This window comes from Eleutherodactylus coqui, chromosome 6, assembly GCF_035609145.1.
Source record: "Eleutherodactylus coqui strain aEleCoq1 chromosome 6, aEleCoq1.hap1, whole genome shotgun sequence".
In the NCBI taxonomy this organism is placed as follows: Eukaryota; Metazoa; Chordata; class Amphibia; order Anura; family Eleutherodactylidae; genus Eleutherodactylus; species Eleutherodactylus coqui.
Genome location: NC_089842.1, coordinates 189,627,275 through 189,645,465, shown reverse-complemented (window position 1 = coordinate 189,645,465; position 18,191 = coordinate 189,627,275). Strand labels below are relative to the sequence as shown.

At 47.6% G+C, this 18,191-nt stretch overlaps 1 protein-coding gene across 1 annotated transcript in view; it reads right to left on the bottom strand.

The window, feature by feature from the left end:
* GPR176 (G protein-coupled receptor 176) overlaps window positions 1-18,191 on the bottom strand; it is a 166,955-nt gene that overhangs the window by 17,672 nt on the left and 131,092 nt on the right. Inside the window, exon 2 of the mRNA XM_066605843.1 lies at window positions 17,405-17,657. Within this exon, the coding sequence (XP_066461940.1) occupies window positions 17,405-17,657 (253 nt within the window). The remainder of the gene's footprint in view (window positions 1-17,404; window positions 17,658-18,191) is intronic.

Genomic DNA, 18,191 nt, shown 5'->3' with positions numbered 1-18,191 from the left:
CGGCTGTATTGCCGGTTCCATTGAATTCAATGGGCAAACATCGTTCTTCTCTGCTACAGCTGTTACAGCTGTGCCAGAGGAGGACGATCTTTATGCTGACAGTGGGGGGGGGGGGGGGGGCACTCTTGCCGCTATTGTGGCTTAATAGTGGGACCTGTGAACTTGAGATGCAGCCCACCATGTAGCCCCTCGCCTGCCCTATCCGTCACTGTGTCATTCCCATCACTTTCCTGAATTGCCCAGATTTTCACACATGAAAACCTTAGCGAGCATCGGCGAAATACAAAAATGTTCCGGTCGCCCATTGACTTCAATGGGGTTCGTTGTTCGAAACGAACCCTCGAGCATCACGGGAAGTTCGTTACGAATAACGAACACCCGAACATTTTGGTGTTCGCTCATCTCTAGTCAGCATGTAACCCAGGAGAAGTGGCAGCGGAGTGTCATCCAGGCAGTGATTGTGCTTTATTGTAGCTAGTGTGGTGCTTAGCAAAGGTATGCCATGCTAATGAGGGCTTTTCAGAAGTAAAAGTTTTTGGGAGGGGGGGGGGGGCCCACTCTTGCCGGTATTGTGGCTTAATAGTGGGACCTGTGAACTTGAGATGCAGCCCAACACGTAGCCCCTCGCCTGCCCTATCCGTTGCTGTGTCGTTCCCATCACTTTGTTGAATTGCCCAGATTTTCACACATGAAAACCTTAGCGAGCATCGGCGAAATACAAAAATGCTCGGGTCGCCCATTGACTTCAATGGGGTTCGTTATTCGAAACGAACCCTCGAGCATCGCGAAAAGTTCGTTCCGAGTAACGAGCACCAGAGCATTTTGGTGCTCGCTCATCTCTAGCTACTACACCATTCATCCGATCGCCATGAAACTTTGGGAAGTTGTTGATTGCACTCCTGGAAAGATTATAGGCATAGTACATTTATGCTATGATAAATGGCGCGTGTGCGAGCGTCGTCGACAGTTACGCCCCCCCATGTAGATCGTTCGATTTCCATCATTGCCACTCTCTCACTTCCCGATGTTGTAGAAACATGAAATTTGGCACGAGCATTGATTATGTCATAAATAGGAAAAGGTAATGGTTCCCAACTCAATTATTCAATTGTAAGCGCCAAAGAATTAGCATCCAAATTTTACGTACGGAATCTAATTTTCTCGCTTCCCAATGTCATAGAAACTTGAAATTTGGCACGAACATTGATTATGTCATAAATAGGAAAAGCTAATGGGTCCCAACTCCATTATTCAATTCTATGCGCAAAAGAATTAGCATCCAAATTTTACGTACGGAATGTAATTTTCTCACATAGAAACATCAAATTTGGCACGGGCATTGAATATGTCATAAATAGGAAACGCTAATGGGTCCCAACTCGAATATTCAATTCTAAGCGCAAAACAATTAGCGTCCAAATTTTACGTACGGAATCTAATTCTCTCACTTCCTGATATATATAAATGAATGTATGTCTGTCTGTCTGTCCTTTATGTATTACTACACCATTCATCCAATTGCCATGAGACTTTGGGAAGTTGTTGAGTACACTCCTGGGAAGATTATAGGCATAGTACAACAATCCTACGACAGGTGGCGCGCGTGTGAGCATCGTCGACAGTTATGCCCCCCAGAAAAAGATCGTTTGATTTCCATCTCAAGCACAAAAGTAAAAGGCATTATGAGCAACGGGATGAGTGTTCAACCAGAAAATGATGCATCCGCCGAACGTTTCGCAAGACAATTGCTGGATATTGAGAATGCTGAGATTGCATGAAAGCTGTGCTGTGATTGGTTGCTATCTCTTATACTGCTCAGGTAACATGAAAGCTGTGCTGTGATTGGTGGCTACTTCTTATACTACTGAGGTTGCATGAAAGCTGTGCTGCGATTTGTTGTTATATATTATACCACTGAGGTAACATGAAAGCTGCGCTGTGATTGGTTGCTATATATAATACCGCAGAGGTAACATGAAAGCTGCGCTGTGATTGGTTGCTATTTTTTATATTGCTGAGGCAGAATAAAAGTTGCGCTGTGATTGGTTGTTATTTCTCTTACTGCTGAGGTAACATGAAAGCTGCGCTGTGATTGGTTGTTATATTTTATACTGCTAAGGTAACATGAAAGCTGCGCTGTGATTGGTTGTTATATATTATACCACTGAAGTAACATGAAAGCTGCGCTGTGATTAGTTGTTATCTAGATATATAAAAACGAATGAATATATGTCTGTCTGTCTTCGCAGCAACGCGCGACGGGTAAGCTAGTTATCCATATATATAAAATTGAATGTATGTCTGTGTCTGTCTGTCTGTCTGTTTGTCCTTTATGCGCTACTACACCATTCATCCGATCGCCATGAAACTTTGGGAAGTTGTTGAGTACACTCCTGGGAAGATTATAGGCATAGTACATTTATGCTATGATAAATGGCGCGCGTGCGAGCGTCGTCGACAGTTACGCCCCCCCACTTAGATCGTTCGATTTCCATCATTGCCACTAATTCTCTCACTTCTTGATGTTGTAGAAACATGCAATTTGGCACGAGCATTGATTATGTCATAAATAGGAAAAGGTAATGGGTCCCAACTCGATTATTAAATTGTAAGCGCCAAAGAATTAGCGTCCAAATTTTACGTACGGAATCTAATTTTCTCGCTTCCCAATGTCATAGAAACTTGAAATTTGGCACAAGCATTGATTATGTCATAAATAGGAAAAGCTAATGGGCCCCAACTCGATTATTCAATTGTATGCGCCAAAGAATTAGCGTCCAAATTTTACGTACGGAATCTAATTTTCTCACATAGAAACTTGAAATTTGGCACGGGCATTGAATATGTCATATATAGGAAATGCTAATGGGTCCCAACTTGATTATTCAATTCTATGCACCAAAGAATTAGCGTCCAAATTTTACGTACGGAATGTAATTTTCTCACATAGAAACATGAAATTTGGCACGAGCATTGATTATGTCATAAATAGGAAAAGCTAATGGGTCCCAACTCGATTATTCGATTCTATGCGCCAAAGAATTAGCGTCCAAATTTTACGTACGGAATGTAAATTTCTCACATAGAAACATGAAATTTGGCACGAGCATTGATTATGTCATAAATAGGAAAAGCTAATGGGTCCGAACTCGATTATTCGATTCTATGCGCCAAAGAATTAGCGTCCAAATTTTACGTACGGAATGTCATTTTCTCACATAGAAACTTGAAATTTGGCCACGGGCATTGAATATGTCATAAATAGAAAACGCTAATGGGTCCCAACTCGATTATTCAATTCTATGCGCAAAAGAATTAGCGTCCAAATTTTACGTACGGAATGTAATTTTCTCATATAGAAACTTGAAATTTGGCACGGGCATTGAATATGTCATAAATAGGAAAAGCTAATGGGTCCCAACTCGATTATTCAACTCTATGCGCAAAAGAATTAGCGTCCAAATTTTACGTATGGAATGTAATTTTCTCACATAGAAACATGAAATTTGGCACGAGCATTGATTATGTCATAAATAGGAAAAGCTAATGGGTCCGAACTCGATTATTCAATTTTAAGCGCCAAAGAATTAGCGTCCAAATTTTACGTACGGAATGTCATTTTCTCACATAGAAACTTGAAATTTGGCCACGGGCATTGAATATGTCATAAATAGAAAACGCTAATGGGTCCCAACTCGATTATTCAATTCTATGCGCAAAAGAATTAGCGTCCAAATTTTACGTACGGAATGTAATTTTCTCATATAGAAACTTGAAATTTGGCACGGGCATTGAATATGTCATAAATAGGAAAAGCTAATGGGTCCCAACTCGATTATTCAATTCTATGCGCCAAAGAATTAGCGTCCAAATTTTACGTACGGAATGTAATTTTCTCACATAGAAACTTGAAATTTGGCACAGGCATTGATTATGTCATAAATAGGAAAAGTTAATGGGTCCTAACTCGATTATTCAATTTTAAGCGCCAAAGAATTAGCGTCCAAATTTTACATACGGAATCTAATTCTCTCACTTCACAATATCATAGAAACTTGAAATTTGGCACGAGCATTGATTATGTCATAAATAGGAAAAGTTAATGGGTCCAACTCGATTATTCAATTCTAAGCGCCAAAGAATTAGCGTTCAAATTTTACGTACGGAATCTAATTCTCTCACTTCCTGATGTCATATCTATATATATAAAATTGAATGTATGTCTGCATGTCTGTCTGTCTGTCTGTTTGTCCTTTATGCGCTACTACACCATTCATCCGATCGCCATGAAACTTTGGGAAGTTGTTGAGTGCACTCCTGGGAAGATTATAGGCATAGTACAATTATGCTATGATAAATGGCGCGCGTGCGAGCGTCGTCGACAGTTACACCCCCCACGTAGATCGTTTGATTTCCATCACTGCCACTAATTCTCTCACTTCGCGATGTCGTAGAAACAGGAAATTTGGCACGAGCATTGATTATGTCATAAATAGGAAAAGGTAATGGGTCCCTACTCGATTATTCAATTCTAAGCGCCAAAGAATTAGCGTCCAAATTTTACGTACGGAATCTAATTTTCTCGCTTCCCAATGTCATAGAAACTTGAAATTTGGCATGACCATTGATTATGTCATAAATAGGAAAAGTTAATGGGTCCCAACTCGATTATTCAATTCTAAGCGCCAAAGAATTAGCGTCAAAATTTTACATACAGAATCTAATTCTCTCACTTCCCAATGTCATAGAAATTTGAACTTTGGCATTAGCATTGATTATGTCATAAATAGGAAAAGTTAATGGGTCCCAACTCGATTATTCAATTCTAAGCGCAAAAGAATTAGCGTCCAAATTTTACGTACATAATCTAATTCCATCACTTCCCAATGTCATCTATATATATAAAAATGAATATATGTCTGTTCATCCGTCTGTCTGTCTGTCCTTCATGCATTATTACACCATTCATCCAATCGCCATGAAACTTTGGGAAGTTGTTAAGTACACTCCTGGGAAGATTACTGGCATAGTACATCTATCCTACGATAGGTGGCGCGCGTGCGAGCATCGTCGACAATTATTCCCCCCAGACAAAGATTGTTTGATTACCATCTCAAGCACAAAAGCAAAAGGCATTACGAGCAAGCGTGTTCAACTACAAAATGATGCATCCGCCGAACGTTTCGCAAGAGAATTGCTGGATATTGAGAATGCTGAGGTAAAATGAAAGCTGTGCTGTGATTGGTTGCTATTTCTTATATTGCTGAGGTAACATGAAAGCTGTGCTGTGATTGGTTGCTATATATTATACTGCTGAGGAAACATGAAAGCTGTGCTGTGATTGGTTGCTACTTATACTACTGAGGTTACATGAAGGCTGTGCACCTCCAGGGCATACAGCGCGAGTTCAGGACACGTGTCCAGCTTCAACACCCAGTAGTTGTAGGGGGCAGAGGCGTCACCGAGGACGGTGCTGCAATCGGCTACGTACTCCCTCACCATCTTTTTACAGTGCTCCCGCCAACTCAGCCTTGACTGGGGACTGGTGACACAGTCTTGCTGGGGAGCCATAAAGCTGGCAAAGGCCTTGGAGAATGTTCCCCTGCCTGCGCTGTACATGCTGCCTGATCTCTGCGCCTCCCCTGCTACCTGGCCCTCGGAACTGCGCCTTCTGCCACTAGCGCTGTCGGATGGGAAGTTTACCATCAGTTTGTCCACCAGCGCCCTGTGGTATAGCATCATTCTTGAACCCCTTTCCTCTTCGGGAATGAGAGTGCAAAGGCTCTCCTTATACCGTGGATCGAGCAGTGTGTACACCCAGTAATCCGTAGTGGCCAGAATGCGTGTAACGCGAGGGTCACGAGAAAGGCATCCTAACATGAAGTCAGCCATGTGTGCCAGGGTACCTGTACGCAACACATGGCTGTCTTCACTAGGAAGATCACTTTCAGGATCCTCCTCCTCCTCAGGCCATACACGCTGAAAGGATGACAGGCAAGCAGCATGGGTACCGTCAGCAGTGGGCCAAGCTGTCTCTTCCCCCTCCTCCTCATCCTCCTCATGCTCCTCCTCCTCCTCCTGAACGCGCTGAGATATAGACAGGAGGGTGCTCTGACTATCCAGCGACATACTGTCTTCCCCCGGCTCTGTTTCCGAGCGCAAAGCGTCTGCCTTTATGCTTTGCAGGGAACTTCTCAAGATGCATAGCAGAGGAATGGTGACGCTAATGATTGCAGCATCGCCGCTCACCATCTGGGTAGACTCCTCAAATTTTCCAAGGACCTGGCAGATGTCTGCCAACCAGGCCCACTCTTCTGTAAATAATTGAGGAGGCTGACTCCCACTGCGCCGTGCAAGTTGGAGTTGGTATTCCACTATAGCTCTACGCTGCTCATAGAGTCTAGCCAACATGTGGAGCGTAGAGTTCCACTGTGTGGGCACGTCGCACAGCAGTCGGTGCACTGGCAGATTAAACCGATGTTGCAGGGTGCGCAGGGTGGCAGCGTGCGTGTGTGATTTGCGGAAATGTGCGCAGAGCTGGCGCACCTTTCCGAGCAGGTCTGACAAGTGGGGGTAGCTTTTCAGAAAGCGCTGAACCACCAAATTAAAGACGTGGGCCAGGCATGGCACGTGCGTGAGGCTGCCGAGCTGCAGAGCTGTCACCAGCTTACGGCCGTTGTCACACATGACCATGCCCGGTTGGAGGCTCAGCGGCGCAAGCCAGCGGTCGGTCTGCTCTGTCAGACCCTGCAGCAGTTTGTGGGCCGTGTGCCTCTTATCTCCTAAGCTGAGTAGTTTCAGCACGGCCTGCTGACGCTTGCCCACCGCTGTGCTGCCACGCCGCGTGACACCGACTGCTGGCGACGTGCTGCTGCTGACACATCTTGATTGCGAGACAGAGGTTGCGTAGGAGGAGGAGGAGGGTGGTTTAGTGGAGGAAGCATATACCCCCGCAGATACCACCACCGAGCTGGGGCACGCAATTCGGGGGGTGGGTAGGACGTGAGCGGTCCCAGGCTCTGACTCGGTCCCAGCCTCCACTAAATTCACCCAATGTGCCGTCAGGGAGATATAGTGGCCCTGCCCGCCTGTGCTTGTCCACGTGTCTGTTGTTAAGTGGACCTTGGCAGTAACCGCGTTGGTGAGGGCGCGTACAATGTTGCGGGAGACGTGGTCGTGCAGGCCTGGGATGGCACATCGGGAAAAGTAGTGGCGACTGGGAACCGAGTAGCGCGGGGCCGCCGCCGCCATCATGCTTTTGAAAGCCTCCGTTTCCACAAGCCTATACGGCAGCATCTCTAGGCTGATCAATTTTGCAATGTGCACGTTTAACGCTTGAGCGTGCGGGTGCGTGGCGTCGTACTTGTGCTTGCACTCAAACTGTGGCGCTAGCGACGTCTGGATGCTACGCTGAGAGACATTGCTGGATGCGGCCGAGGACAGCGGAGGTGAGGGTGTGGGTGCAGGCCAGGAGACGGTAGTGCCTGTGTCCTCAGAGGGGGGTTGGATCTCAGTGGCAGGTTGGGGCACAGGGGGAGAGGCAGTGGTGCAAACCGGAGGCGGTGAACGGGCATCGTCCCACCTTGTGGGGTGCTTGGCCATCATATGCCTGCGCATGCTGTTGGTGGTGCCTCCCCAGCTGATCTTGGCGCGACAAAGGTTGCACAGCAGTGTTCGTCGGTCGTCAGGCGTCTCTGTGAAAAACTGACACACCGTAGAGCACCTTGACCTCTGCAGGGTGGCATGGCGCAAGGGGGCGCTTTGGGAAACAGTTGGTGGATTATTCGGTCTGGCCCTGCCTCTACCCCTGGCCACCGCACTGGCTCGGCCTGTGCCCACACACTGACTTGGGCCTCCGCGTCCTCGCCCGCGTCCACGTCCTATAGGCCTACCCCTACCCCTCAGCATGGTGTATTACCAGTGATTTGATTTCCCAGACAGGAAAGAAATATGCGCAAGCCTGCTGTTAAACGTAGCTGGCTGCGTATGATTTCTGTTTACGTTCTGCACCCACCACACACGTACCCAGAACGCTGAGGACTGTCAGAGGCAGGCCAAATAGAATGTTTCCCTTTTTTTGGTAAAGAAAAGGCCCACTGCGTATATTCAATCAATAATATATGTCTTCTGGCCCTGCAAATGTGTCACAGAACTGCAGGGTTGCAGAGTTATTAACTACAGCAGAGCGGTGATTTTTCCCAGGCAGGAAAGAAATATGCACAAGCCTGCTGTTAAACGTAGCTGGCTGCGTATGATTTCTGTTTACGTTCTGCACCCACCACACACGTACCCAGAACGCTGAGGACTGTCAGAGGCAGGCCAAATAGAATGTTTCCCTTTTTTTGGTAAAGAAAAGTCCCACTGCGTATATTCAATCAATAATATATGTCTTCTGGCCCAGCAAATGTGTCACAGAACTGCAGGGTTGCAGAGTTATTAACTACAGCAGAGCGGTGATTTTTCCCAGGCAGGAAAGAAATATGCGCAAGCCTGCTGCTAAACGTAGCTGGCTGCGTATGATTTCTGTTTACGTTCTGCACCCACCACACATGTACCCAGAACGCTGAGGACTGTCAGAGGCAGGCCAAATAGAATGTTTCCCTTTTTTTGGTAAAGAAAAGGCCCACTGCGTATATTCAATCAATAATATATGTCTTCTGGCCCTGCAAATGTGTCACAGAACTGCAGGGTTGCAGAGTTATTAACTACAGCAGAGCGGTGATTTTTCCCAGGCAGGAAAGAAATATGCGCAAGCCTGCTGCTAAACGTAGCTGGCTGCGTATGATTTCTGTTTACGTTCTGCACCCACCACACACGTACCCAGTACGCTGAGGACTGTCAGAGGCAGGCCAAATAGAATGTTTCCCTTTTTTTGGTAAAGAAAAGGCCCACTGCATATATTCAATCAATAATATATGTCTTCTGGCCCTGCAAATGTGTCACAGAACTGCAGGGTTGCAGAGTTATTAACTACAGCAGATCAATGATTTTTCCCAGGCAGGAAAGAAATATGCGCAAGCCTGCTGCTAAACGTAGCTGGCTGCGTATGATTTCTGTTTACGTTCTGCACCCACCACACACGTACCCAGAACGCTGAGGACTGTCAGAGGCAGGCCAAATAGAATGTTTCCCTTTTTTTGGTAGAGAAAAGGCCCACTGCGTATATTCAATCAATAATATATGTCTTCTGGCCCTGCAAATGTGTCACAGAACTGCAGGGTTGCAGAGTTATTAACTACAGCAGAGCGGTGATTTTTCCCAGGCAGGAAAGAAATATGCGCAAGCCTGCTGCTAAACGTAGCTGGCTGCGTATGATTTCTGTTTACGTTCTGCACCCACCACACACGTACCCAGAACGCTGAGGACTGTCAGAGGCAGGCCAAATAGAATGTTTCCCTTTTTTTGGTAAAGAAAAGGCCCACTGCGTATATTCAATCAATAATATATGTCTTCTGGCCCTGCAAATGTGTCACAGAACTGCAGGGTTGCAGAGTTATTAACTACAGCAGAGCGGTGATTTTTCCCAGGCAGGAAAGAAATATGCGCAAGCCTGCTGCTAAACGTAGCTGGCTGCGTATGATTTCTGTTTACGTTCTGCACCCACCACACACGTACCCAGAACGCTGAGGACTGTCAGAGGCAGGCCAAATAGAATGTTTCCCTTTTTTTGGTAAAGAAAAGGCCCACTGCGTATATTCAATCAATAATATATGTCTTCTGGCCCTGCAAATGTGTCACAGAACTGCAGGGTTGCAGAGTTATTAACTACAGCAGAGCGGTGATTTTTCCCAGGCAGGAAAGAAATATGCGCAAGCCTGCTGCTAAACGTAGCTGGCTGCGTATGATTTCTGTTTACGTTCTGCACCCACCACACACGTACCCTGAACGCTGAGGACTGTCAGAGGCAGGCCAAATAGAATGTTTCCCTTTTTTTGGTAAAGAAAAGGCTCACTGCGTATATTCAATCAATAATATATGTCTTCTGGCCCTGCAAATGTGTCACAGAACTGCAGGGTTGCAGAGTTATTAACTACAGCAGAGCGGTAATTTTTCCCAGGCAGGAAAGAAATATGCGCAAGCCTGCTGTTAAACGTAGCTGGCTGCGTATGATTTCTGTTTACATTCTGCACCCACCACACACGTACCCTGAACGCTGAGGACTGTCAGAGACAGGCCAAATAGAATGTTTCCCTTTTTTTGGTAAAGAAAAGGCCCACTGCGTATATTCAATCAATAATATATGTCTTCTGGCCCTGCCTACACAATTCTGTCCCTGTAGTATTACTGCAGGGCGCAATGCTCTGCACAGCCGATTTAAAAAAAAAATAAAAAAAATGCAACACTGCTAACAGCAGCCTGCACAGTTCTGCACACGGTTAAATGTGGCCCTAAGAAGGACCGTTGGGGTTCTTGAAGCCTACACTCACTCCTAACACTCTCCCTGCCTAACCACCACTTCTGTCCCTGTAGTATTACTGCAGGGCGCAATGCTCTGCACAGCCGATTTTGAAAAACAACAAAATGGGCAACACTGCTAACAGCAGCCTCCACACGGATAGATGTGGCCCTAAGAAGGACCGTTGGGGTTCTTGAAGCCTACACTCACTACTAACACTCTCCCTACAGCAGCTCCGGCACCAGCAGCACTGTCCCTCAGCTAACTCACAAGGCATCTGAGGCGAGCCGCGGGAGGGGCCGACTTTTATACTCGGGTGACACCTAATCTCGCCAGCCACTCACAGCAGGGGGGTGGTATAGGGCTGGAACGTCACAGGGGGAAGTTGTAATGCCTTCCCTGTCTTTCAATTGGCCAGAAAAGCGCGCTAACGTCTCAGAGATGAAAGTGAAAGTAACCCGAACATCGCGTGGTACTCGTTAAGAGTAACGAGCATCCCGAACACCCTAATATTCGCACGAATATCAAGCTCGGATGAGTACGTTCGCTCATCTCTAATAAGAATATAATTTTTATTTAATTTTATTTATATTTATAGAAAAATAGATGATCACATTATGGCAGGATGATAGCCTTCAATGCGATATACAGCTTATTTATATTAATATATGGTACTACATGACTTTGGGAACATACTATATAATCATTGTATGAGTAGTACGTTAGCATAAACATCAACATATTTTTTAAGTAGTGATGATAATCATTTTAATATGTTTTAGCAATAATTGAAGTATTTTATAATGTAATTTTATTACCTTTAATTTATAATAATCATGTGAAATTTGTGTTATTATTATATAATATAATATACATATGTTCTGAATCACGTTACAAAATGCATTATAGTAACAATATGCCATTAGTCATGCAATATATACTATAAATCATGTCTGTATTCTATACTTACGGCGCATCATGGCGCCACACATCATGCAATATTACATTAAGTTTATTTTTGAGAATAAACGTCTTCCATCTATAAATTGACGCTCCATACGTAAACATGTTGAAACGCCATTACATAAACTATGACGCGTAATGGCGCCATGCACCCTGTGATAAACTGGAGACTGAATGTCCCTTATTATATCAACGGACGTTCCGTACGTAAAGTACGTCATCACGTTGGATACCTTTGGAGCGTCACCTGTTAGGTGATGTCATCACGTAATTCAACACGCTATTTCATTAAACACGTCAGAGCACCATGCGCCAAGCGATACAATACCAATGAACCCATAGAAGCTACAGCTTTCCCATAAAGCCACCTGACATGTTCTTAACACACGACCATAATGACGTGGCTCTATTCGCTCCCCCCACGTTATGGAAGGATTCCCATGACACTTTATCACATGGTTACTACGTCAAACCTGAGCGTCCCTCCTCCCCTTTCCCCTCCCCTTTCCTTCCCCTTTCATGCAAACGGGAGATCTGACTCGTTACAAGACACATCACTTATCAGGTATTTTACTTATATATATGAATGCTTTTTTGTAATCTTTACACTTGAAAAAGGCCGTCCGGCCGAAACGCGTTGTGTATTTTACCCCTGCACATATTAAAATTGTGAAAATATCTCCAATACCTTGGACATTCATCATTACTAGAGATGAGCGAACGTACTCGTCCGAGCTTGATACTCGTTCGAGTATTAGCGTGTTCGAGATGCTCGTTACTCGTGACGAGTACCATGCGATGTTCGAGTTACTTTCACTTTCATCTCTGAGACGTTAGCGCGCTTTTCTGGCCAATAGAAAAACAGGGAAGGCATTACAACTTCCCCCTGCGACGTTCAAGCCCTATACCACCCCCCTGCAGTGAGTGGCTGGTGAGATCAGGTGTCACCCGAGTATAAAAATCGGCCCCTCCCGCGGCTCGCCACAGATTTGTTCTGACAAAGAGGAGGGAAAGTGCTGTTGGTGCCGGAGCTGCTATAGGGAGAGTGTTAGGAGTATTTTTGGCTTCAAGAACCCCAACGGTCCTTCTTAGGGCCACATCTAACCGTGTGCAATACTGTGGAGGCTGCTTTTTGCAGTGTTGCACATTTTTTTTTTTTTTGTATATCGGCCATGCAGAGCATTGCGCCCTGCAGTAATTATACATACTCCAGGGCCAGTAGTCGCGGTGAGGCAGGGACAGAAGACATATATTGTGAGGCAGGGACAGAAGACATATATTTATTGAATATAGGCAGTGGGCCTTTGCAAAAACATTTGGGGAAAAAAATCTATTTGGGCTGCCTGTGACTGTCCTCAGTGTTCTGGGTCTCTGCTGGGTGTAGTTGTCCTCCTAATTCATACGAAGCCAGCTAAGTGTTACAGCAGGCTTGCGCAAAATTATTTCCTGGCGTTCCGTAAGCGAAGTCAGCCTCCAACCACAGGCCAATAAGCGGCACATTTAATTACAGCGTTCTGTTTCTGCACTACTGGTAATACACCATGCTGAGGGGTAGGGGTAGGCCTAGAGGACGTGGACGCGGGCGAGGACGCGGAGGCCCAAGTCAGGATGTGAGCACAGGCCGAGCCAGTGCGGTGGCCAGGGGTAGAGGCAGGGCCAGACTGAATAATCCACCAACTGTTTCCAAAAGCGCCCCCTTGCGCCATGCCACCCTGCAGAGGTCAAGGTGCTCTACGGTGTGGCAGTTTTTCACAGAGACGCCTGACGAACGGTGGTGTGCAACCTTTGTCGCGCCAAGATCAGCTGGGGAGCCACCACCACCAGCATGCGCAGGCATATGATGGCCAAGCACCCCACAAGGTGGGACGAAGGCCGTTCACCGCCTCTGGTTTGCACCACTGCCTCTCCCCCTGTGCCCCAACCTGCCACTGAGATCCAACCCCCCTCTGAGGACACAGGCACTACTGTCTCCGGGCCTGCACCCACACCCTCACCTCCGCTGTCCTCGGCCTCATCCAGCAATGTCTCTCAGCGCAGCGTCCAGACGTCGCTAGCGCCACTGTTTGAGCGCAAACGCAAGTACGCCGCCACGCACCCGCACGCTCAAGCGTTAAACGTGCACATTGCCAAATTGATCAGCCTGGAGATGCTGCCGTATAGGCTTGTGGAAACGGAGGCTTTCAAAAGCATGATGGCGGCTGCGGCCCCGCGCTACTCGGTTCCCAGTTGCCACTACTTTTCCCGATGTGCCGTCCCAGCCCTGCACGACCACGTCTCCCGCAACATTGTACGCGCCCTCACCAACGCGGTTACTGCCAAGGTCCACTTAACAACGGACACGTGGACAAGCACAGGCGGACAGGGCCACTATATCTCCCTGACGGCACATTGGGTGAATTTAGTGGAGGCTGGGACCGAGTCAGAGCCTGGGACCGCTCACGTCCTACCCACCCCCAGAATTGCGGGCCCCAGCTCGGTGCTGGTATCTGCGGCGGTGTATGCTTCCTCCACTTAACCACCCTCCTCCTCCTCCTCCTCCAACGCAACCTCTGTCTCGCAATCAAGATGTGTCAGCAGCAGCACGTCGCCAGCAGTCGGTGTCGCGCGACGTGGCAGCACAGCAGTGGGCAAGCGTCAGCAGGCCGTGCTGAAACTACTCAGCTTAGGAGAGAAGAGGCACACGGCCCACGAACTGCTGCAGGGTCTGACAGAGCAGACTGACCGCTGGCTTGCGCCGCTGAGCCTCCAACCGGGCATGGTCGTGTGTGACAACGGCCGTAACCTGGTGGAGGCTCTGCAGCTCGGCAGCCTGATGCACGTGCCATGCCTGGCCCATGTCTTTAATTTGGTGGTTCAGCGCTTTCTGAACAGCTACCCACACTTGTCATACCTGCTCGGAAAGGTGCGCCGGCTCTGCGCACATTTCCGCAACTCCAAGACGGACGCTGCCACCCTGCGGACCCTGCAACATCGGTTTAATCTGCCAGTGCACCGATTGCTGTGCGACGTGCCCACACGGTGGAACTCTACGCTCCACATGTTGGCCAGGCTCTATGAGCAGCGTAGAGCTATTGTGGAATACCAACTCCAACATGGGCGGCGTAGTGGGAGTCAGCCTCCTCAATTCTTTACAGAAGAGTGGGCCTGGTTGGCAGACATCTGCCAGGTCCTTGGAAACTTTGAGGAGTCTACCCAGATGGTGAGCGGGGATGCTGCAATCATTAGCGTCACCATTCCTCTGCTATGCCTCTTGAGAAGTTCCCTGCAAAGCATAAAGGCAGATGCTTTGCACTCGGAAACGGAGGCGTGGGAAGACAGTATGTCGCTGGATAGTCAGAGCACCCTCATGTCTATATCTCAGAGCGTTGAGGAGGAGGAGGAGGGGGAGGAGCATGAGGAGGAGGGGAAAGAGACAGCTTGGCCCACTGCTGAGGGTACACATGCTGCTTGCCTGTCATCCTTTCAGCGTGTATGGCCAGAGGAGGAGGAGGAGGAGGAGGAGGAGGATCCTGAAAGTGATCTTCCTAGTGAGGACAGCCATGTGTTGCGTACAGGTACCCTGGCACACATGGCTGACTTCATGTTAGGATGCCTTTCTCGTGACCCTCACGTTACACGCATTCTGGCCACTACGGATTACTGGGTGTACACACTGCTCGACCCACGGTATAAGGAGAACCTTTCCACTCTCATTCCCGAAGAGGAAAGGGGTTCCAGAATGATGCTATACCACAGGGCGCTGGTGGACAAACTGATGGTAAACTTCCCATCCGACAGCGCTAGTGGCAGAAGGCGCAGTTCCGAGGGCCAGGTAGCAGGGGAGGCGCAGAGATCAGGTAGCATGTACAGCGCAGGCAGGGGAACATTCTCCAAGGCCTTTGCCAGCTTTATGGCTCCCCAGCAAGACTGTGTCACCAGTCCCCAGTCAAGGCTGAGTTGGCGGGAGCACTGTAAAAGGATGGTGAGGGAGTACGTAGCCGATCGCACGACCGTCCTCGGTGACGCCTCTGCCCCCTACAACTACTGGGTGTCGAAGCTGGACACGTGGCCTGAACTCGCGCTGTATGCCCTGGAGGTGCTTGCTTGTCCTGCGGCTAGCGTCTTGTCAGAGAGGGTGTTTAGTGCGGCTGGGGGAATCATCACGGATAAGCGTACCCGCCTGTCAACCGACAGTGCCGACAGGCTTACACTCATCAAGATGAACAAAGCCTGGATTTCCCCAGACTTCTCTTCTTCACCAGCGGACAGCAGCGATACCTAAGCAATACGTAGGCTGCACCTGCGGATGGAAGCATCGTTCTCTATCACCATCAAAAACGGGGACATTTTTGCTTCATCAATCTGTGTATAATATTCCTCCTCCTCCTCCTGCTCCTCCTCCTGAAACCTCACATAATCACGCCGAACGGGCAATTTTTCTTAGGCCCACAAGGCTCAGTCATATAATTTTTCTAAACAAATTTTATACGTTTCAATGCTCATTAAAGCGTTGAAACTTTCACCTGAACCAATTTTTATTTTAACTGGGCTGCCTCCAGGCCTAGTTACCAATTAAGCCACATTAACCAAAGCGATTAATGGGTTTCACCTGCCCTCTTGGTTGGGCATGGGCAATTTTTCTGAGGTACATTAGTACTGTTGGTACACCAATTTTTGGGGGCCCTCGCCTACAGTGTAATCCAATTAATTTTTAGCCCACCTGCATTACAGCTGACGTTACATCAGCTGTGTTGGGCACTGCAATGGGATATATTTATGTACCGCCGGTGAGTTCCAGGGAGCCACCCATGCCGTGGGTCCACACGGAGTTGTAACTGCATGTGTCCACTTCTAAAGAACCCCAGTCTGACTGGGGCATGCAGTGTGGGCCAAAGCCCACTTGCATTAAACATGACATTACCTCAGCTGTGATGGGCAATGCAATGGGATACATTAATTTACAGCCGGTGGGTTCCAGGGAGCCACCCATGCTGTGGGTGCACACGGAATTCCCATTGCGGAGTTGTACCTGCCTGTGACTATTTATAAAAAACCGCAGTCTGACTGGGGCATGCAGACACCTTGACAGAATGAATAGTGTGTGGCACATAGGTTCCCCATTGCTATGCCAACGTGTGCAGCTCCTGATGGCGGTGGCACAGGATTATATTTCTCATTGCTTCTGTACAGCATTGTGGGCTATCGCCCCGCCCCTTTTAAAGAGGGTCGCTGCCTAGCCTTGCCAACCCTCTGCAGTGTGTGCCTGTGGTTCCTCCTCATGGCAGACGCACTTATAAATAGACATGAGTGTGGCGTGGCATGAGTGCAGCTGAAGGCTGCGCAGGGACAATTTGGTGTGCGCTGTGGACACTGGGTCGTGCAGGGGGGGGGGTTGGGCAGCATGTAACCCAGGAGAAGTGGCAGCGGAGTGTCATGCAAGCAGTGATTGTGCTTTGTTGGAGGTAGTGTGGTGCTTAGCTAAGGTATGCATTGCTAATGAGGGCTTTTCAGAAGTAAGAGTTGTTGGGGGGGGGGGCCACTCTTGCCGCTACTGTGGCTTAATAGTGCGACCTGGGAACTTGAGATGCAGCCCAACATGTAGCCCCTCGCCTGCCCTATCCGTTGCTGTGTCGTTCCCATCACTTTCTTGAATTGCCCCGATTTTCACAAATGGAAACCTTAGCGAGCATCGGCGATATACAAAAATGCTCGGGTCGCCCATTGACTTCAATGGGGTTCGTTACTCGAAACGAACCCTCGAGCACCCGAGCATTTTGGTGCTCGCTCATCTCTAATCATTACGTGATAAGCTACCCTGGATTAAGAGGCGCCTGGGCTATAGGCGCCTCTACCAAGTAAGTTCCACAATCTCTCCATTTATTCATCCCTTGCATATAACATGTTGTGAGCGCTGAGGATTTTTCCTTTTTTTCTTGCATTGAACTTAAAATATTTAGTTTATGATTAATAGTAAATTATAAATGAAAGCAGAATTTAGCATAATTAATAAAAATATATAATAAAGTTTATTTGCTGACAATGCAGTTTATAAAAGCTTGCATTTACCTATCCAAAGCGATAGCAGCAAAACTGAGGATGGTCACAGAGCAGAAAACTTTGTGCAAGAATTTGATGGTCTTACAGAAAAGTAAAGTGTAAATCCACCAGCAGCACTGTGGGCTGGCACTGAGCACAATGTCAAAAGGCACACACACCAAACTGGCACAGATGCCAGAGCAAGCTAGATTCTTCATGAAGCGGTTGGTCACAGATTTCAGGACAGTTGTTCTGCAGGTCGACCAAAGTACAATGATGTTCCCTAAAAGACAAAAGTGAAAGATATACCATGATTATTTCACAGAGAAAAAATATTAAAAATGACTAAAGATGAGCGAGCATACTTGATAAGGCAAACTACTTGAGCGAGTAGTGCCTTATTCGAGTACCTGCCCGCTCGTCTCTAAAGATCCGGGTGCCGGGGTGCCGGCAGGGGGGGGGAGCAGCGGGGAGGAACGGAGGGGAGATCTCTCTCTCCCTCTCTCCCCCCCCCCGCTCCCCCCTGCTCACCGCCGCAACTCAACTCTCACCCGCGCCGGCAGCCGAATCTTTAGAGACGAGCGGGCAGGTACTCGAATAAGACACTACTCGCTCGAGTAGTTTGCCTTATCGAGTATGCTCGCTCATCTCTAAAAATTATTTGTATGATATGCTGCTGCAAAAACCCTTTAACGATCTAGTTCTGGTTATTAGGAATTAATAGAGATACATATTTTAGGGGCATACTGTATGAATTACACATCTTTCGTTGGAATTCTGGGGCAAGTGCCAAAATTTTTGTGGCCCATCCACTGTT